This window comes from Ranitomeya variabilis, chromosome 2, assembly GCF_051348905.1.
Source record: "Ranitomeya variabilis isolate aRanVar5 chromosome 2, aRanVar5.hap1, whole genome shotgun sequence".
NCBI lineage: Eukaryota > Metazoa > Chordata > Amphibia > Anura > Dendrobatidae > Ranitomeya > Ranitomeya variabilis.
The window spans coordinates 108,145,717-108,168,744 of record NC_135233.1 but is presented as its reverse complement, the minus strand read 5'-3'; the positions used below and the strand labels follow the sequence as shown (position 1 = coordinate 108,168,744).

Below are 23,028 nucleotides of genomic sequence, written 5' to 3'. Positions count from 1 at the left end.
CGTTAGTGTTTAGCGGGAATATGCATGCCAATTCCGTATGCGGATTTCCCGCGGCAGGGAGTTCCGGAATTGCCGCGGTAATTTGTGCGGCAATTCCGGACGTATGCACATAGCCCAAGACCTACGAGATTAGAATAAAGTTTAAACTTTTGGAATTGTGCGCTCAAGGTCAAAACGGGCAATTATTCAATTATTTTTTATTTCTTTAGTAAAAAAATAAATAAATACCGTATTTGCATTCCAGGACTGATCGGTTTTGTTACTATGATATAAAAGAGCCGATATTATTTCTTTCTTGATGTTCTCTTGGGTTAAAAGAAAATAGACTGATGCTTTTTGGTAATTTTCTATCATCAAAATGTTGGAATAGCTTATGCTCTACTGCATTTTTTCTGTACCCGAATTATAGAATTTGGGGTCATTAATCCCTACTAAATTGCCGTAATGTCCTATAGCTTATGCAATGTACATTACTAACATGCTGTTCTCAATTTAAATGTCCCAGTATACAAGTAAAAGAATACCAAAAAACTGCATTTTTACTCACTTGCCTACCAGGCCCTGGATTTCAATCATATGGCTTTGCATATCATTTCAGTCACAGTCCGCTGAACAGTATCATGGCCAATGAAGTGTGATTGATGGCCTAGACTTTCCAAATGTCACGCCAATCGCAGAGGAAATCTGAGATGACAACCAGTCCCCCGGGCATACGCACTGAAGCTGGGTATACGTCCCTGGCTTCATTTGTTACATGCGCATGCTCCGGAAGAAGCCCGCGTCAGAGGCTTTGTGAATGTTGCGAATGTTTATCAACTTCATAATCTAACGTGTATGGACACACATGTAAATAGAATAAAGACTTACGAAAGACAGCTTTACTACAGAGGCTGGACATCCAGACTATAAAATAAAGAATGACAGGTAAAAAGAAGCAGTGCTTATGGTGAAGGCAGCGGGACCCCCATCCATCTCAAAATATAGATGTGGATACAAAAAAACACAGAAAGAGCATAAAATAAAAATGTATGAAAAAAATAAATGTTTCTTTCAATTAATGTCCCTTTTTTTGCATAAAAATGGAAGCAAAAATGACATGTGAACAAGGTCTTAGGGTGAACAGCTCGGAAGTAGTATGGCTACTGTCCCAGTTACCATAGTCCTGCCTTAAGCGTGCGTATTCACTAAACCTCAGCAGATTCTATTAGTGAACTGTGCTTAAACCTTAGAACATTCCTGCCGCCCCGCTGAGCAGTGTACATTAGGCTAATGACCACAACACACTTTAGCACCTACAAACAGTGCCAGAAATCACTTTGAAGATGTGCGACCTGAGTGGGCAACACATGTCAATTAGCATTATAATTCAGGAAAAAACGTAAACACAGCCTTTGCACTGGGGGATGCACAGATTAAGCTTTCAATGTAAATGGTTAAGTACATTTTGGGTAATAAACTTGAATCATAAAAAGGGAAAGGAGCCATATTGTGTATCCACAGTCAAGGAAGAGGACAATGTGGATTGAGACTCCCATTTTACTTCAACCACTTCCACACCTACGTGTACACACATTTGGAATAAACTTCTTTCGCCTTCTCTAACAATACTCGTTTAGCCGGCATCATTTTTCATTGCTCCTTTATTTAAAGAAAAAAAAAATCTCTTGAAAAATGAAAAAAATTATGTTCAGCTCAATAGTATAATCAACAACTTAGTGTTGGGGGGTCCATAAATATTGGTTACAGCAAACTGCTTTGGTTTTGTGATGCTTCTTACGGCCACATGGCAAGTAGAATTATATGTTTTACCACCTTATTTGCTGAAAAAAAATAAAATAAAACAAAAGACGTAAATCTTGTATAGCGCTAAATCTCTAAATTTGCTAAAGTCAAAAAAAAAAAAAAAAAAAGCTTTATTGGTCCCTTAAATATATGCAAAAAAAACCCACACAAGTTTAAAAACAGGATATCTTGCAAAAACATCCCACTCGTTTCAAACCTAGAAATATGTACGGTTCTTAATCGTGGAATAACTTTATTAGCAGCGCTACTAATAAAATACTTTTGCAAACTTGCAGCAGGTTGTACTAAAAAAAAAAAAAAAAGCTTGTGATTTCGGCAGCGTGGTAAAAACGGATACATATACTGCACCACAAAGGCCAAATCTGCACCAAAACCTCAATATTTTGCTGCTGATTTACTGCACATTTCTCCTTTTGCAATGAAACACACAGGATAAAATTGTCAGTGAGCGAATGTCAAATCTTTAGGTTACACTACAGATTTTCTCTGCAGCTCGTGGATGGGATGGCAGAGAATCTCAGCCATATAATTGTAGTGTAGTAAGCAGCAGATTTTCTTTCCAAAAAATCTGAGCAGAAACACCACTGAATTTAGGAGCCCAATATATATAGGTTCATTAATTAATTTATTTTTTTAATTATTTCAAGTGGGGTGATTAAAAAAAGACATTTGGGGAAAAAAAAGCAGAACAAAAATAAGATAGTAATTTCCAGTTACATATAACAGCTTCCAACATCATACTTTAATTATTGCACATACTTATCTAAATATTAACTATAACATTTTGTCAGTTCTCTAAAAATTCCAAACTGTAAAGACCACTGAATCGCGATTTTGCAGCTTAAAAACTTTTAGGATGATTTTTTCTTTAATAACCACACGCTTTGTAAGACTTCATAGCCTGAGGGTTAAAAGCATGGGTGTGGAAGGTGGCTTTTGTTTGGAAAAATTAGCAATGCTATGAGTCATTGTGCATTAGAGCTGGAATAGTTTTGCATCTTGTATGAATCCAGACACCATATGCCATGCGAGGCTCTATTACTTTATTTGGTGCCGTTGTAGACAGGGCAGACACGTGGGTATCCCCAATGGAAAGGCTGTCTCCTCGCAGTGGTGAGTGGAGGAACCCAGTGATCTGAACACATCAGACATTGTAGCTAGCAGCAGGAACAGCTGGTAAGCTAGCAAGAAGCCATGGCAATACAGAACTAGAATGTTAATGAGATTCAGTGAGCTGACAACACAACCCCTAAAAGAAAATTATCTTGTGTTCTAATTTTGCTTTTTGCAAGCTGGAAAGACAATATATCTCCAACTATCTAATATAACATAAAACAGGTCCGAAACCACATAAACAAGACAAACACCTCCTCTGATCTGAACGTTGGGCAATTCTGCTACTTGACGAAGTAAACAATAAAATGTTGCAACAGCCATTAGTAGGGCCCCCATCAACTCAACAGCGTCAACCTAAAGCATAGCCTAAAATGCTGCAATATTTGTGGCCGTTTCGATGGCGTTACACTTGCGTGAGCAATGCGAGATGACATCTAAAGCAAATGCTAATGAACAGTCCTGTTTAATATTCCTAAATGCAATGGCTCCTCAAAAGCTCACTGATACGTGTATTATGGCTCGCTGAGTGGCGGCTGGTTACTGTGTTAATCCGGCATATTTAAGTGGAAGGAAAATGAAGCTGATGAAGTGTTTGAGATGCAGACTGCTCAATTAACCCCTTAAGTGCAAAGGTGGCCAGCAAACACTGCATATAAATAATCAGAGATTAAGAGACATAATGCAGGACAGCAACATGCAGCGCAACACACTACTATCTAACAGCAAGACTCGGCATCTGTTAGGTAGTTAGCCCTCTCTAATTCCTAGAGTGAAAGATTCTATAATAACACTACTACAAAAGAGTGGCTCCTCTCCTAGGGCAAGGCTTTTTTGATTAATACATAAAACAGTAGGGATGAGGGGGGAAAAAATCTGCCAAAGAGTAAGTAAAAAAAATACATAAAACCGGTATTTTCTATAATAATGAAATCCTCTTAGCAGTTCTTACATACAATGATGGCCTATCCCTAGAATGAGAATGTGTGATTAGCAGGGCGCTCAGACCGTCGGCATCCCCATAGATCAGCACAGCAAAGGATCTAATGTTTACCCGAGCACATTGGTGCGCCCCAATATGTGGCGCCATTCACTTGTAAAAGAAGAGACAATTGAGGTGTTTTTCAGAAAAACATCTAACATGAACAGTTATAAAACAAATACATGTGAAACAGAGAGGTCTATGTCTTTTGCTCTAAAAAGATCAAAGATTGGTAAAGGGAAGCCATCATAAGAAAATCAAGTTTTTAGGCTATCTTTATTTATCTATTTTACTTTGGTAATGTCTTTTTATCTATTTCAATCTGTAGTAAATATAAAAAATAGAAATCTTGCAATTTACTCACTGACCATTGTTTTTTTTTAGGCTAACTTCCTGTTACTTCAGTAAAACAACACGTGAACATAGCCACAATGATCACATCCTGGTGAACGGTGTTGTTTCCTAAAACATCAGTAAGTTAAGAGTCTAAAAAAGGTCCAGTGACCGAAAGCTATCCTTCCCAGCTCCTCCTTTATGAGACACTTGACTCAGACAGTGCGTTCTCTCCAGACTGAACACAAGGGTTGGCCACAAACTCAAAAGGCGAAATCCTTCATTCCCCCGACATCATCTTGAGGGGAGAGTCAGAAGGTTCCAAAAGACATTAGGGTGTAGGCCGATCCTGTTGATAGTGGTAGGTTCAGACAACTTTAGACCCATTTATTGGGGGGTAGTTAAGCTGGCTGGCCATAGACTTTTACCAGAATATACCCTCTCCTAACTATTGGACACAGCCGAACTTACATTTTAATTTCACTACAGTAAGGGGGATGTGCAGTTATCAGACACGCCTTTGGCAACTGCTTCACTCCCATGGAAAGAATGTATTGGCATGTTGAATTTTAATACATTCAAAACCTGTTTCCTAGTGTGTCTCACATAGGGGGCAAAAGGGGAGATAGAGCCCATCTACAGAATCATCCAAACAAAGCTAAAAAGGATAGGTGTATATTTATCCTTATATGGCTTAAGGTCTCAAAAAATAAATAAATTCATTTTTCCTTACACTGAATAATAATTTAATCTTTATAAATATCTGTTTCTGAGCACCACAGTTTATATATAAATGGCAGGATTAGGGCTGTGTCCCACAAGGTTATCCCCTACCTCTATACCCAACTAGTCTGTTGCAAGGAACGTGTCCACCAAACTACGACCAAACTACGACTTCCGAGTGCAAAACCAGCCTGTGCACTGTGTAAAGCCAGTTTGGGCCCTCTCATATTAAAGGGGTTTTCTCTGGTAAAATGATTATTTGGCAGTAATAAAGAACGTAGTGATAGATTAATTGAAAGATTGATTTTAGTGTGGAAATAAGACCAGGTAGGAAAAATAAAATTTATTTTCAGTGCTTGTGATTTGCTGGAAAACAAATTGACAAATCGTAGTAAGAATATGGAATATCTGAAATTTTGGCCCAAGTTTCTGAAGGGTGCTACAAGTAAGAGCACTTTTTCCACAATCTCATGTACTGCTACCAAAAAGCTTTGCCTCGCATGAGCTGTAACAGGCTAGGGCAGATTAGAGCCATCGATTGATGCCTGGAGAAGGTTCTCACTGTGAGAACGGAAGGTAAGCAGTGGAGACAGACAGCTAAAATATCGATCGCCAGCAGCAGGGAAACTGCACTTCAAAATGAAGGTCAGGGCTTTTTTTATCCCACCTATTATAGCTACCGCAGTGTTCATCAGGGCACAGCCAAGATTGGTGTTGCTTGGGCAAGTGCTTATGCCTCAAAACTCAAGTCTGTCTTTAGATTACTGGTTACAATAACTGACAGGAACAGCTCAAGATGGCAGGTTAAATCTTGTGCTTCCGTCTGAGCAAGGTAACAAAGACCGAACGCAGACAAACCTGTCACTCAACCATGATCAGCTCACAGAAGAGAGCTGTCAGGTGCCACAGTGAATAAATTGCCAAAGCAATGTCAGGCTCTCCTCAAGACTCTATAACCGTTTCCAAATGAATCCACATACAGGTGTTAGATAGACACATTCAAGAAGAAAGATGATGAATCAATATGAAGAATGGACCGCATACAAATAAGCTTTACTTATTACTTAAGAAGACTAATCCTTTTAGGATAAAAATCTATCTCGGAAGATTCAAACAAATCTCAAAATAGTTCAAAAGATAATATAACATGATTAAAACATACAAGTTATTAAAAGAAAAAAAAAGAAATCAAGGAAAAGAAAACTTTAAAAAAAGGAAACATTGAAAATCTAGACATACGATAATTACTTTGGATTCGGAGACACGACCTACAACATATGGTAATCAGACCTTCTTGTTATGAAGTTAAAATGTGACATTTTTGAAGTTCTAAAGTTTCAAAGAGAAATTTATTTATTTTTTAATATATAAATTAAATCGGTCATCACGGCAGGTGAAATAGCTGCATTTTGTAAAGTCTTTGTACAAGGCAATGATTAAAACTCTGCATGACCCTCACGGACATTTGCCTATTCTATGAAACCCAGAAGACCTCTTCATGGTAGACAGTATATGAGTTATACTATTCCATCAACCGAGTTCTGTCTGCTGACGGGAACAGGACAATGGCTCTGCAAAATGGACAATATTTCATGTTGAACTTTAAAGGAACTTTCTAAAGAGGTATGACCTCTTCTAGTGACTTAACCAAGTTCAGGTTCAGGGCTTGGCATGCCATAGTGGGGAAATGGCAAGAAAGTATAGGAAAAGCAAAAGGTCACCTGAGCAATTATCACTATTCAGGAGGAAAAAAACACAATGATTATATTTATACTGGAAAAAAAAAACACACAAAGTGAATAGAATTTTTGGAACGGTCTTGTTGGCATATTACATTTTCTTTGTACTGTTCAGCATTCTCCTTTAAAGCTCCATGTTATAGGAGTTATCCAGATGAAAATTAATACAAATCACTAATACACTTTCGTTTTGATTGCTTCTCTAAAATGACAATTCTAAACCCAACCCCTACACACTTCAGGCTTAGTTTCAACACAAAAAAGAGAAAAATCGTCCCCTGCTTCCCCCCATCTGATCAGTAAGAAGGGGCAGGCTGACAGATTATCATCATTAACTATCTTTATTAGTTTGCCTCCTATTCTGGCTTTAGAGGGAGGTAGGGGCTAGTGAAATGTGACATTCCCCCAACTCCCTCAAGAATGTCACCCACTGACAGAGAAAGGGGAAAGAAGCTCTCTGCAATGTTAATGTTTGAACTTCTGGGACGAGGTATAAAGTTAGGACTCTGGCAGTTTTAGTAGCTTTAACAAAGTAATTTTGCTCCTTGGGAAACCAATTTAAGAAGTTTTTGTTTTGCAAGTCTGATTTTGAGCTAAGGGTAGTCTGTATTTTTATTGGTGCTAAAATGAATTATTTTGGCTAAACACAGTTTTTGAATCCATTTCCTTATACAATTGTATAGCTAGATACCTGTGATATGGCAAGAAAAAGTTGAATTAAATCTTCATGCTATAGACGGAAAAGCAATATAACTAAACAAAAAGTTGAAAGTATTAGTGCGGTATAAAGCAAAAAACACAGTAAGACCAACCTTACTGAGACGACATATACGGTACATTTACAATAAATTACAGTTTAAAAGTTTAAACCTAATTGTAAAAAATGCTTAAATATATTATTGCCATTTTAGAATTGCACAGATACATTTAATTAAATTTTCGCTGCTATTGCATGATATAAAAATCCAAGAAGACTATGACATCCGCTGGGAAGCAAAGTTAATGCTTGGCATCACCCAATCCCATCAAGGACAACAGCCAAAGACAGGCAGAGGGACGACGTTGGGTAATACAATGCAGCCTAAGGCGAGGTTCTGATGGCCGAAATTTCAAGGTCCAAATACGATCCAGAATGCACAGACAAACCTTGGTAGTTTCACATCAGGAGGCCAGCGGACAGTTCGCTACGGTGTGGATAGAGACCATGAAATCCAGACGTCTGCACCTTAAACACATTAGGATCCCTCAATATGTCTCACACATTTCAGATGCTTTTTTTGTGACCCAGGAATAGGATTTCATTAGCAAAATATTAAAAGGGGTATTTCTTGTCACTAATATTCATTACCTTTCCACAGGTGAGACATGCGGGTTTGGTGGGATATCGCCTGCTGGGATACCCTTCGGGCTCCAGAGTTGGTATAGATATCAAAATCTATAAAATTCCGAAGAAAAAAAAACAATAAAAACAAAAGTTGGCTACTAAGAAAATAAACTAAAAACTTCACTGGCATTTACTTGGAAAAACCTTTCTAGCACTAAAAAATGTATTTGGTGGAATTTGCCATCATGATCAAATGATTACAGTGCAAACCCCTGAGATTTTTCAATGGCTCAGCAGGTTTCTGGTCCCCATGGAAACCAAATCTGGTACATTGTCCTCCACTCGGCTGGAGCATTGAATGTTGGGGCCTTTTGTGCATGATGAGATTTCTTCTGCAAGCTTCCAGCAGCAGACTTCAGGGCTTCCTCATGACTCGCTTCTAATTGAGATGCAAATTAATCTCTGCGGCTGATTACACTTCCCTCAAAGCTTGTGACAAGTGCAGCTGTATCCAGAGTCTGCAGACGTTCCAACAAGTGACTTCAGCTGTCTTTACTTAAAAACGGCTGCCAGGCCTCCACTGTCCTTGTGGAGATAGATTTGTTTCAGAAACACCCATTCCCCAAACTCTAGTAGACACAATTAGCCATCACTCCATTGTCGTCTTTGTAGTTTCTGCAGAGGAAGCTCCGCACAACTTTCAAGAGGTAGAATCAGACGGAGGGCAGGTCAGGACCCCGCTCTTCTGATGCTCATCCCAACTATAAACTGCATGAATTGTTTCATTAACCAAAATCCTCCAACCAATGCACTTTATAGATTGGTCTTTATTGTACTTACTTCAGAACAGACGTAAAATCAGAGGTGACTTCAGGAGAGCATGGGGCACATGGGGCAGGGGATCACACAGAAGCTGACACCTGAGGCTTGTGACTACCATAAATCTTTAAAAAGGTGGATACACTTTTAAATACATAAGTGATAGGGGCTGATGTGCAGATCATTGGGTGGCCATGTCCAGAGTCACCCACCAATTGCTCAAAAGACTCGTCAGATGTAAGGAGGTCAGGAGCGGAAAGCACTTAGCTCCTGTATGACAGTGCACAAAGACTGATGTTGGGTCAGAGATTTTACCGATCAGTGACCAAATGGAGAAAGTTCCAGAATCCAGACCCCACCAAACAGGAACAGCGCGCCAGTTACCTGCAGCCCTTGAAAACCCAGGGTGTGGATGAGTGAAGGAATGCTGTGTGGATGGCGGACAAAAGGACAACATCTGCAAGGAGCTTGTATGTTCTCCCCGTGTTTGCGTGGGTTTCCTCCGGGTTCTCCGGTTTCCTCCCACATTCCAAAAAAACATACTGATAGGGAATTTAGATTGTGAGCCCCATCGGAGACAGTGATGATAATGTGTGCAAAACTGTAAAGCGCTGCGGAATATGTTAGCGCTACATAAAAATAAAGATTATTATTATTAAATAACTGACAGATTAAGTTCAGCTTTATAAATAAAGTGGTTTAGACTCAGCTCAAGTGTGCACGTTGTCCAAAGTGTACGTAGTATTAAGATTTACTTACAAATATCTGAAAGTAGGTATTACACTTGACATTGAAATTGTAATACAAAGAGGAGACATTGTAAGGTTATGCAAATCGAGGAATAGACTGGTGTCGCCAAGACCTGCAAACGGTCACATTTTCAAGAACCCTTGCTCCAATCTGTGGCATGTGGGAGGGACATAAAAGCCAGATTGAACCTTTTTTCTTTTTTAAAGTAAAAATTCAGAACAAGTTTCCTGGGATAACTGTGCGATGCCTAGTGTTTTTGGATGTGCCAGGCATCACAACTTGTTGTATAATGAACGGGAATTTACGCTGCAAGATCATAGTGAACAAGTATTTTTTAAGAATGCTTGTTTAATTATCTTACAGTGTAAACAAGTTGCCAATCACCCGATGAGCAACCAAAATGCTTGCTTATGGGGTGTAGTGATCTTTTGTGCAGCGTAAAAGATATTGTTCTCGTCGGTGCTTCGTCCTGTGTAAATAGGACTGGCACTACCGAGAACCATGCAGCCTGGACACCGAGCGATCCAGTAATAGTTGCTTAGTGTGCTCGTTTACTTTCGTCTGCCTGTGTAAATGACTGCTATTCAGTAAAGAGTAGTGTTGAGCGATACCGTCCGATACTTGAAAGTACCGGTATCGGAAAGTATCGGCCGATACCGGCAAAGTATCGGATCTCACCGATACCGATACCAATACAAGTCAATGGCACTCAAGTATTGGAAGGTATCCCTGATGGTTCCCAGGGTCTGAAGGAGAGGAAACTCTCCTTCAGGCCCTGGGATCCATATGAATGTGTAAAATAAAGAATTAAAATAAAAAATATTGATATACTCACCTCTCTGACGCAGCCTGGACCTTACCGCTGTGAACCGGCAGCCTGCTTTGCTTAAAATGAGCGCGTTCAGTACCTTCCATGACGTCACGGCTTCTGATTGGTCGCGTGACGCTCATGTGACCACCACGCGACCAATCAGAAGCCGTGACGTCATCCCTCAGGTCCTAAATTCCTAGAAGGGAATTTAGGACCTGAGGGATGAAGTCGCGGCTTGTGATTGCTCATTTTAAGCAAAGCAGGCTGCCGGTTACTACCAGGGCGCGTCAGAGGGTGAGTATGTCCCTATTTTTTATTTTAATTCTTTATTTTTTACATGGATATGGATCCCAGGGCCTGAAGGAGAGTTTCCTCTCCTTCAGACCCTGGGAACCATACACTGGGAACTTCCGATTCCGATACCACAAAAGTATCGGATCTCGGTATCGGAATTCCGATACCGCAAGTATCGGCCGATACCCGATACTTGCGGTATCGGAATGCTCAACACTAGTAAAGAGTTACAAATTGTTCGGTCCGTGTAAACTATAGAAGATTGCAATGCCATTGATGTAATCCAGGTTCAATGTTGCGTGTCCCAGTGGTTGAACTGATAGCAAGAGGTGCACAGAGACGAACCTCAATAATAATAAATAATGCGTTAGACAAAGTCTATAGGGATGAACAAATATTTTTTAACAAATTACCCAGAGGAGTAAATAACTTTATTTAAGTGGTTGTACAATAAAACACAGTAATTATTAACTCAAATAAATAAGTTAAGTATAATTATAAAAAATACAAATGCAGTCCTATATTAATGTATTTTAGTCTGAGATTATGCCCAATTTAGGGACACCTATCCTACTTGCCAGTGATGCTAAATAGTTAGATTAAACATGAGATGGCATGAAGTTATGAGGGTAAGTACGGTATATACAGTGATGGATACAAGGCCAAACAAGCCGGCAAAGTAGTTCAATAGCTCACGGCCTCCCCAACAGGTTTCACTTAGATAGATGTCATCAAGGGTCTGAGGCTATAATAATTTAATCTAGCTATTTAATGTCAGTGACAGGTAGGATAGGTGTCCCTATATAGGGTACTATCAGAGACTGAAATACATTAATATAGGAGAAGCACGTTTGTATTTTTAACAATCAGACTTATTAAATATTAACTGAAATAAACAAAAGTCATGTTTCAGTTCACAGTCCCTTAAATAGGGTTATTTACCCCAGAGGGGAACCTCTGCACAGAGAGATCATATTAGAAGAATGGTGATTCATTCAGTATTGCAAGTGAAATTGGAATTCACTAACAGAGTCTACGCAAAATATCAGGAAGTGTTTGCAGGACATTGGCCTACGAGCTAGACATCCAGGTACAGGTATTCCACTGACCATGTCACCGCTCTCATGGAGCAGGGCAAGACCGCAATGGAGACTGTAAAGAAGGGCTAGCCTCTTAAACCATGAATCCCATTTTTGTCTTGAACACAATTGTACCAAAAGAAGGGTCTGGAGACCACATGAGCAATAATTGAGGGAACATCATGCTGGTCCTACTCCAGGATTATAGTGTGGGGTGGCATAATATACTGCAGCTAGCCTCTCCTACTTTTCATTCTTGGTACACTAACAGCTTGGCATTACATTCGTGTAGTCATAGAACTACAGGTACGGTCGGTTCTCCAAAGCGTGCCAGGAGCTGTTTTTCAACATGACAACACCAGACCACATGTTGCATCCTGCATTGCCTAAACATGCTGCCATGGCTCCCATCATGAACAATTGGGACATCATTGGTTGCCAATTGAAAATGGAGCTTTCACCAGTCGATTTTGATGATTTGCCTGCCTAAGCGCATCCAGTGTGGCAGGAACATTTCTCAGAACAATTATGGACCTCATTTATCTCATTTTTTATCATTGCCATAACACTAACATTTATTTCGATTAACATAATTCTAGGACTTTTCCTTCTTGGTGTTGCAAATTCAATGCTGAGAAATGTATTTCCTGTTAGTTATGGAAATCATTAGGAGAAAATGTATTTTAGATTATTAATACATTGTAATCCCAAATCAGTAAAGTTTATATTTTTTCTTAAATATTTTCCAGAATCAAGCACATCACTCTAGCTTAATAATGACATGTCCTCCTGTCTTAATTAAAGAAATCCCTTAATCGCATGTCCACACAACCCCATGTCACCATCCATTCACATTATCTGAATGCCACTAGTAAGACTCAATATGGATCGTGTCAACTGGTGGGCGTACTGTTGACAGAGCAACATCAGTAAGGATAATGGTTGTGCTTTGATTATTCTTCCAAGATGACGCAATTGTTATTTCAATTTATGTAAACTGTCAATCTCCACGTGGCAGCTACCTGTGCGCTGCCAAAATATGAAATTAATGCACTTACCAAATCCAAAGGAGGCCTTCTGTATGACACATGCCTAACATAAAAAGGATACAAGCTCTGGTAGAGAGGGATAAGAGACTTGACAGCCCGGCTGGCATTGATACAGGTTGCACACACTAGAGTTGGCAACAGCTTCTCTGTCACAATAGCGCCGTCAAAAAGGGGACCGAAAAATGGCACCTATAAAATAAACACAGGATTGTGAGAAAAAAAAAACATTTTTAGCACAATAGTCTCCAAAGGAAAGCTGTCATAGTGCCAATGTGTGCATTTCTGCAGCCTCACAGATAGTATTCGCTTTGTATACACACACCAAGGTGCTCTACCGGTAACACACAAGACACAACATCACACATCCACAAGGCATCTTTGTATGGGGAGAAAGACAAAGTTATTAGAGTTGAGCACATTTTTCAAAATTCGCTTACGATTACGATCGGCGGTGAATGTGGTTTTTGCAATATTTGCCAAACAAATCCGAACGTCATTGGAGTCAATCGGAGTAGAAATGAACGAACATGTTCAGAACCAATCATCAAACATAAATTCGGCATGAATAGGGTACCAATATTGCACGTATATGGCAAATTCATATTCAGCGACCGATTCTGAACATATTCACTCAACTCTAAAAGTTTTATCATAACGGTTATATCTTTAGTGTAGGTTTCTACCAAACAGACCACTCGTCATTGGACACCAAAATGCCAACACAGATATTCTGCACTGTGTGGGCTATGGTCTACATATAAAATGGACTTGTGTATTTCCTAATGAATATTCATGAGCACCGAGGGTTCTGCACCTGGCCAATGTGACTAAGGCTACTTTCACACTAGTCCGTCGGTATGGGCCATCGCAAACCGTCGGCCCGACAGACAGTGTGCTAAAGTAGCACAACGTGGGCAGTGGATGCAGTTTTACAACGCATCCGCTGCCCATTGTGAGTTCCGAGGAGGAGGGGGCGGAGTTTCGGCCGCGCATGCGCGGTCGAAAATGGCGGACCCGACGCACAGAAAGTTACATTGAACGTTTTTTTGTGCGTTGCGGCCGCCAAAAACACGACGCATCCGTCGCATGACGGATGCGACGTGTGGCCATACGTCGCAATGCATCGCTAATGCAAGTCTATGGAGAAAAACGCATCCTGCGTGCAACTTTGCAGGATGCGTTTTTTCTCCAAAACGAGGCATTGCGACGTCTGTCAAACGACGCTAGTGTGAAGTAGTAGAATATATTACTTAGGTGGTTTTCTACTCATTGGCTCTAAATATACAGTAACTCTGATTTGTGATTGGGCAAAACCATCAGTGACCAAGTCTATAAGTTCCATCCATGACAAAGCTTAACCCCTTAGTGACCACCAATACATCTTTTTACTGACCTCACCTATCAGACAATAGCATCCCCCAACTGGCGAAAATGCATCAGCTGTCGACTGTACACTATAGCTGACACCTTGCTGTATCAGACTTGATTGGTGTTGGCACTAACCATGGCTTTTTAACCCCTTAGATACTGCTGTCAATAGTGACTACAGCATGTAAATGGTTAACAGCAGGTGGGGGCTTCCTCTTTAACCCCATCGGCACCCTGAGACCATGATTGCGTGGTCCTGATGTTTGCCATGGCAAGTCACTAACGGCTATAGTAACCTGTTCAGAAGTCAGCGACATTTAAATGGTAAAAATAACATTTTTCCTTCCTGTCATGCCACTTTGTATTAATTGCTGAAAAGCATCCGAATGGTTAATAACCCAACCAACATCAGTTTTGAATATGTTCAGTGGTTTTAAAATGGTCTCACTTTTGGGGATTTTACGACACATAGGTACACCAAAGTCACTTCAAAACTGAATAGATGCCTAAAAAGTAAGGTTTTTTTTACTTTTCCTTGAAAAAATAAAAACTTGCTCTTACAGTTTTAAACCTTCTAGTATCCTAGCAAAATAAAAGGATATTTTAAAAATGGTACTAATGTAAAGCAGACATGAGGGAATGGTAATGTAATGACTTATGTGACATGGCATTTTTTGACAAATTTCTGATATTTTTATAAATTAACACATAAAATATCGATATAAATTTACTATTAATAACCTACAATGTATCACGTTAAAAAATGTCAAAATCAATGAGATCTGCTGAAGTGTTCTACACTTATTAGCACATACAGTGACACTGGTCAGATTTGAAAAATATGGCCCGGTCATTAAGAGGTTAAAATGCTACTCTATGGCAGCCATCTAACATCCATGTTATGGTAAAGACCAAGACCTCTCGAGGTTCCTGAAAAACAGTACAAGGATGATAAAATACAGTCGTCTTGTTGAAACTTACACATCTATCAGACTCTCTAAAACAGGATGTCAGAATATCAGAGGAGGACATATGGTTTAACTGAATACTCTCAAGAGTACACATTGTACTATTATAGCATTAATTAATTATAACAGAAAAGAAGAGACACAAATGTTCTTCAAATACAATTACTTCCAAATTGGAGGAAGGTGCTGTGCTCAGATGAGTCCAAAATTAAACTTTTTAGCCACCAAGGTAAATGCTATGTTTGGAGCCAAAACAACACAGCTCATCACCCCAAGGACACCATCCCCACAGTGAAACATGGTGATGGCAGCATCATTTTGTGGAATGTTTTTCAGCAGCAGGGACAGGTAAAATGGTCCGAGTCGAGGAGAAGGATGGTGCGAAATACAGGGATATTCTTGAGCAAAAGCTATTTCAGTCTGTCAGTGATTTGAGAATGGGAATGAGGTTCACCTTCCAATAAGACAATGACGCAAGGAATACTGCTAAAGCAACACTCGGGGTGGCTTAAGGGGAAATGTGTAAATGTTATGGAGAGGCCTAGTAAAAGCCCAGACCTGAATCCAATTGAGAATCTGTGGTCAGACTTGAAGATTGCTGCTCACCAGAGGAAAACATCTAACTAAGGAGCTGGAGCAGTTTTGCCTTGAGGAATGGGCAAAATTCCCAGTGGCAAGATGTGGAAAGCTCAGAGACTTATCCAAAGCAACTTACAGCTGTGATTGCTGCAAAAGGAGGCTCAAAATAGTACTGAGTTGAGGGGTATGAATAGTTATGCACACTGAAGTATTCAGTTATTTTGTCCTATTTGTTGTTTGCTTCACAATAAAAAGAAAACCAAATGTTCACAGTTGTAAGCATGTCCTTTACATGACCTGATGCAAACCCTCACAACAAACAAACAATGAAATTCTAGGTTGTGAGGTCGCAAGACATGAAAAAAACAAGGGTGTTGAATACTTTCGCAAGCCATCGTATGTTTACACGGCTCTGCTACATGAGCACACACACATGCACTACATGTGTAAATACCAGCACACTCTGAAGTTCCTTCTAGGCACGTGCGGATCACATACCCTGAAGGGTCCTTTAGCTAGTCAGGACGTACGGGTAACATCCTCCTGCATCGATCAGATCAATCAGAGGTGATGGCGGTTCTCTCAGTGATCAGGAGGAGATTACAGAGGACGCTGCCTCCAGACTATAAGACACTGTCGGGGACAGTGAGCGGGAGGGCACGATGCGGCCCATGGGCCACTGTTTTCCAGCCCCTTTGGTCTCGGTCCGTGTACCGGACTGGAATAGCCAGAGGGCCAGATGTGGCCCGCGGTCCGCACTTTGCCCAGGTCTGTGCTAGAGTGATAAATTCAATGGAAAAGTTATATAAATGAGTGCTACTGCCGAAAACTAGGATGGAATAATTGGCCTGTAGCAAAAAAAAAGTCGCAATCTGATCTTCAACCCTGTTATGTTAGCAGTAGTATTTTCTGAATTATTAAAAGCAAAATGGCCATAAAACAACCACAAATGACAGAAATTGGAAGAAAACAAGTCATTCATAAGAATGTCTTTTTATTTTTTTTGTGTGTGAAGAAAGACAAGAGATGGGCAATGCAGCGATTAGTGACATTTGACAGGGGTCACAAACTGCCCCCGACACTGGCAGGATGAATGGGGAATCTGTTTTTACGCATACATCAAGAGATAATAGAGTGGCATTAACAATAAAGAGGAAATGTAGAATGTACAAGCAGTAAAAAAATCACAAACGCTACAGCCTTGTTAAAAGCTACGAAGCAAATACTTAGTATACAGCTCCGCCAGTTGTTCCAGAAAAGTGACAGACATGCATCTAATCAGCATCCAACATTAGAAGAGGACAAGAGAGAGGGGGGTGCAAAAAAAAAAAAAAAAAAAAAGACTGTATATGAAGCCTGAATATCGATCGTCCCAATCACAACTGCCTCCCATCCTGAAGAGCTCAGCAGGGCAGATTGAGCAGCTCGCCATAAGAGACACAACCCAGCCTCTGCCTCCACTCCTGCACTTTGATAAGCTCACTTAGGTCCTCCAGGGAGAAAACGGTCAGCTCTGACACCAGATTTGCACCATCTGTTCCCCTTTTCTTAGGTCTGCAGAGCAGCCCTAACTGACCAGAGCCAGCTCAGATACAGAGGGGTGCGGATTTAGTAAAACACCACTGCAAGAGAAGGGACACATGCGATTTGAATTATTAATTTAGCACTTAAAAAGCTAGCTGCAAGCCTTCAGGTGTCCCCATCCACACAGCAGAGCGACTGGGAAAACTATCTAAACTGCTTCTGGACCAAACGGCTAACCCCCAAATCAGAAATGGCAGAAAGTGAAACAAAAATAATAATCTACTTGTGCATAAAATCCATTTCATGGCATAGTCAATTAAAGATTCCTGCCTGATTTGATCACTACAGATACAATACACGTAATACATAGAAGACCATAAATTACACTATATATTGCAATACTGGAGTACTGCAGAATATAAAACAAGCAATCAGAGGATCCCAGGATCAAATGCCCTAAGGAGACTAAAAAAAATAAAACAAAATTAAAATCTTTAAAAATTTTCCATTTTAAATATACAATTAAAAAAAAAAAACACAAATATGGAACCACTATTTCCATGAAAGTCAAATCTCTAAAAAATATAAACGTAAATATCCCATACAGTGAAGGCTGTAAAATGAAAGAATAGACATTCCAGAATCCGTGTTCTGTTGATGCACCTCTATAAAAAATGCATTATCAAGCAATCAAAACATAGTTAAGTACCCCAAAATAATCCAAATACAAATGCCAACCCACCACGCAAAAAAACAAAATCCTACGCAACTCCTTTGCCAGAAAAATAAAAAAACTATATGTCTCAGAATTTTTTTATTTTTTTTTTGCCATCGGTGGAAAAAAAACAAACAAAAACAACTGGAGTCAAATTCCTGACCCATTATCCCCTATTCAGTAAAAATCCACTAATAAGATTTATTTATTTTTTTTAAATGTTTTGTTGCCATTTTCAAGGTCCACATTTTTTAACCACGAAAAATAAACAGAAAAAAAAATTGGTACTGCCACATTCGTGCATGCCAAACAGCAGCGAGACATGCAGCTGCGGGGACGCAAACATATTTTACCAGCATGCCAAAATCACTCGGTTAGCATTCAAGCATGCTCGGATACCACCTTATCCGAGCACGTTTGCTCATCATTAATATAAATATATTTCTATATATATCTCTATATATATAATCTATCTATGTATATATATATATCTACTATATAATTGTCTAAGGTCCACTTCCGTCTGTCTGTCTTTCTGTCACGGATATTCATTGGTCGCGGCCTCTGTTTGTCATGGAAATCCAAGTCGCTGATTGGTCGTGGCAAAATGCCCACGAACATTGCCACGACCAATCAGCGACGGTCATAGTCTGGCAGCGAAATGGCCGCTGCTTTACTGCCCTGCAGTCAGCGCTGAGCGCTCACACAGGGTTAATGCCAGCATTAACGGACCGCGGTGTAACGCACTCCGTTAACGCAGCTATTAACCCTGTGTGACCAACTTTTTACTATTGATGCTGCGTATGCAGCATCAATAGTAAAAAGATCTAATGTTAACAATAATAATAATAAAAAAAAAAAATGGTTATTCTCACCTTCCGACGTGACCCGCTGTCCTCGGCAGTGCAAGCGGCAGGTTCCGGTGCCAAGGATGCTATGCGAGAAGGACCTGCCATGACGTCACGGTCATGTGACCGCGACGTCATCACAGGTCCTGCGCTCATACCAACTGTTGTGTATCCGCTTTTTGGGCTCCCCTGGTGGTTGCTGGTGGTACTGGTGACTTGTTTGCACTTTGCTTCTTCTGTTCACCTGCTTCCATCAGTGTTTGGGAGTTTCCTATTTAGCCTTGCTCTCCAGTCATTTCCTTGCCGGTCATCATTGTAACCAGAGCCTTCGGTTGCATGTTCCTGCTACTAGTCTGCTGATCAGCTAAGTGGACTTTGTCCTTTTGTTTTGTACCTTTTGTCCAGTTTGCAGTTTTTGTAATTCTCTGTAGCTGGAAGCTCTTGCGGGCTGAAATTGCCACTCCTGTGTCATGAGTTGACACAGGAGTCTTAAAGTAATTTCAGGATGGTTTTTGAAAGGGTTTTCAGTTGACCGTGAAGTCCTCTTTTGTATCCTTCTGCTATCTAGTAAGTGGACCTCTCTTTGCTAAATCTACTTTCATACTGTGTATGTCTTTTCCTCTTAATTCACCGTTATTACATGTGGGGGGCTGCTATCATCTTTTGGGGTATTTCCCTAGAGGTAAGCCAGGTCTGTTTCTTCCTCTACCAGGCGTAGTTAGTCCTCCGGCTGGCGCGTGGCATATAGGAAGCCGTAGGTATGCTCCCTGGCTACTGTTAGTTGTGTGGTAGATTTAGCTCACGGTCAACTCGAGTTTCCATCACCCGAGAGCTCGTTCGTTACTTATGTGTTTTTTACGTTCCCTTGCCATTGGGAACCATGACAACCAACCCTGTGACCGGAAGCACGCACCGCGTGCTATATACTACATGGGCTGTGTTATATACTACATCTGTGCTATATACTATGTAGCTGGGCAATATACAACGTGACTGTCCAATATACACGTGCCTGTGCAATATACTACGTGCTCTGTGTTATATACTACGTAGCTGTGCAATATACTATGTGCCTGTGTTGGTTCTGTTACATACTACGTCGACTGTGCAATATACTACGTGGCTCTGTTATATACTACGTGGCTGTGCAATATACGACGTAGCTATGCAATATACTACGTGCCTCTACAATATACTACATGGCTATGTTATATACTACGTGGCTCAGCTATATACTACGTCGCTGACCAATATACTACATAGCTGTGCAATACACTACGTAGCTGTGCAATACACTACGTGACTGTTATATACTACGTGGCTCTACAATATACTACGTGGCTATGTTATATACTACGTGGCTCTGCTATATACTACGTGGCTGACCAATATACTACATACCTGTGCAATCCACTACGTGGCTATGTTATATACTACGTGGCTGTGTTATATACTAAGTGGCTATGTTATATACTAAGTGGCTGTGTTATATACTACGTAGCTCTACTATATACTACGTACGCTGTCACATGCTACGTAGCTCTGCTATATACTACGTCGGTTGTGTTATATACTACGTCACTGTGCAATATAGTACGTAGCCTGTGCTATATACTACCTACATATTCTAGAATACCCGATACGTTAGTGTGTATATATATATATATATATATATATATATATATATATATATATATATATATATATATATTATATTATATATATATATATACACTCACTGGCCACTTTATTAGGTACACCTGTCCAACTTCTTGTTAACACTTAATTTCTAATCAGCCAATCACATGGCGGCAACTCAGTGCATTTAGGCATGTAGACATGGTCAAGACAATCTCCTGCAGTTCAAACCGAGCATCAGTATGGGGAAGAAAGGTGATTTGAGTGCCTTTGAACGTGGCATGGTTGTTGGTGCCAGAAGGGCTGGTCTGAGTATTTCAGAAACTGCTGATCTACTGGGATTTTCACGCACAACCATCTCTAGGGTTTACAGAGAATGGTCCGAAAAAGAAAAAAAATCCAGTGAGCGGCAGTTCTGTGGGCGGAAATGCCTTGTTGATGCCAGAGGTCAGAGGAGAATGGGCAGACTGGTTCGAGCTGATAGAAAGGCAACAGTGACTCAAATCGCCACCCGTTACAACCAAGGTAGGCCTAAGAGCATCTCTGAACGCACAGTGCGTCGAACTTTGAGGCAGATGGGCTACAGCAGCAGAAGACCACACCGGGTACCACTCCTTTCAGCTAAGAACAGGAAACTGAGGCTACAATTTGTACAAGCTCATCGAAATTGGACAGTAGAAGATTGGAAAAAACGTGACTTGGTCTGATGAGTCTCGATTTCTGCTGCGACATTCGGATGGTAGGGTCAGAATTTGGCGTAAACAACATGAAAGCATGGATCCATCCTGCCTTGTATGGAGCATCTTTGGGATGTGCAGCCGACAAATCTGCGGCAACTGTGTGATGCCATCATGTCAATATGGACCAAAATCTCTGAGGAATGCTTCCAGCACCTTGTTGAATCTATGCCACGAAGAATTGAGGCAGTTCTGAAGGCAAAAGGGGGTCCAACCCGTTACTAGCATGGTGTACCTAATAAAGTGGCCGGTGAGTGTATATATATATATACACACACACACACACACACAGTATATATATATATATCTATATATATGTATATCTATATATATGTAATAGCTCGTGGACTGGAGGGGCGGGGGGTTAAGGTGTTCAAAACTTTTCAAAACGTTTTGACTATGAACTAAAAAACTCTCACAATAGAAAAAAAAACACAGAATATGACACATAGGGGCGAGGTGCGAAGATCTATAGTCCACAGTCAAAGACACTAGTGAAAACACTAGGGAAATGGGTAAATTATTTCACCAAATGGCTGAGAATTAATCTCCAATGGCTGGCCGCAGTATAAGGAGACATCTGTGTCCCAGGGAGCCCATCCCAGGTCCCTAGCGGTATGTGCGGAGAGGACAGCCCGCGTGCTAGCCTTTGTCCGCCGTGGCAGGCAGCTTTTCACCTCATTGTGCAGAAGACCCTCATACATCTGTGACGCGTGGAATGCTTTCATTCTAACAGACTTACTATTGTCTTTTTCTCTGCAGCTTGGTTGAGCAAGGGCGGCATTACGTGTGTGATAATTATATTGCTTAATTAAGTGAAGAAAAAAAAAAGAAGTTAGATTTCTAAATTTAAGGCGGCAAACTAAAATAAATGTAAATTCTGCTGCATTCATTTTGTATCTAGAAGAACTTTGCGTGTGATGGAGAAATGCATACAGAGTCCGCACTGGGCCAGTCTGAATGCAAACCAAAAGACTAACATTATGCTATATAACGGCTTAATGCTGCTGGGGGCGCTGTAACCTGATAGACGCGGCATCATTTGATTAGGGAATGCAATTCAAATACCAGGAAAGAGGCCAAATAGCAGACATCTTCCTTCTGAGCTTCTCCTTCCACCCTGGGGTCAGTAGCTAGTGAACTAAGGGTCAGCGGCACTTGCCCTGGAAATGTCTGGATACAGTTTATTGCTTTGTAATGGCTTTGTCTTCTTTTTAATATAGGAGTGCCATTACAAGTGCAGGGCCGAGCTGTGAGCTCCTATCCCTACTAGGCACTATGCTCATTGGGGTAACATTTACACGTCAAAGATTTTTTCCTTTTTCTGGTCATGCATGTTTTTATTGTTTAGAAACTACACTGTGTGCAGAATTATTAGGCAAGTTGTATTTTAGAGGATTATTTTTATTATTGATCAACAACTATGCTCTCAGTCAACCCAAAAGACTCAAAAGCTTAATATTTTTGGCTATCTTATGAGGATATCTGTTTGTGCAGGTAACTATTACTGTTCAGAATTATTAGGCAACTTAATAAAAGCCAAATATATTCCCATCTCACTTGTTTATTTTCACCAGGTAAACCAATATCACTGCACAAAATTTAGAAATAAACATTTCTGACATGCAAAAACAAAACCCCAAAAAATTAGTGACCAATATAGTCACCTTTCTTTATGATGACACTCAGCAGCCTTCCATCCATAGATTCTGTCAGTTGCTTGATCTGTTTACGACCAACATTCCGTGCAGCAGCCACCACAGCCTCCCAGACACTGTTCCGAGAGGTGTACTGTTTTCCCTCCCTGTAGATCTCACATTTTATGAGGGACC

At 40.4% G+C, this 23,028-nt stretch overlaps 1 protein-coding gene across 3 annotated transcripts in view; it reads right to left on the bottom strand.

Moving 5' to 3' along the window:
* Nucleotides 1-23,028, bottom strand: part of RALGAPA2 (Ral GTPase activating protein catalytic subunit alpha 2) — a 331,873-nt gene that overhangs the window by 71,405 nt on the left and 237,440 nt on the right. For all 3 annotated transcript variants that reach the window (XM_077282789.1, XM_077282788.1, XM_077282790.1), the window contains one exon: nt 12,881-13,008. In XM_077282789.1, the coding sequence (XP_077138904.1) occupies nt 12,881-13,008 (128 nt within the window). The remainder of the gene's footprint in view (nt 1-12,880; nt 13,009-23,028) is intronic.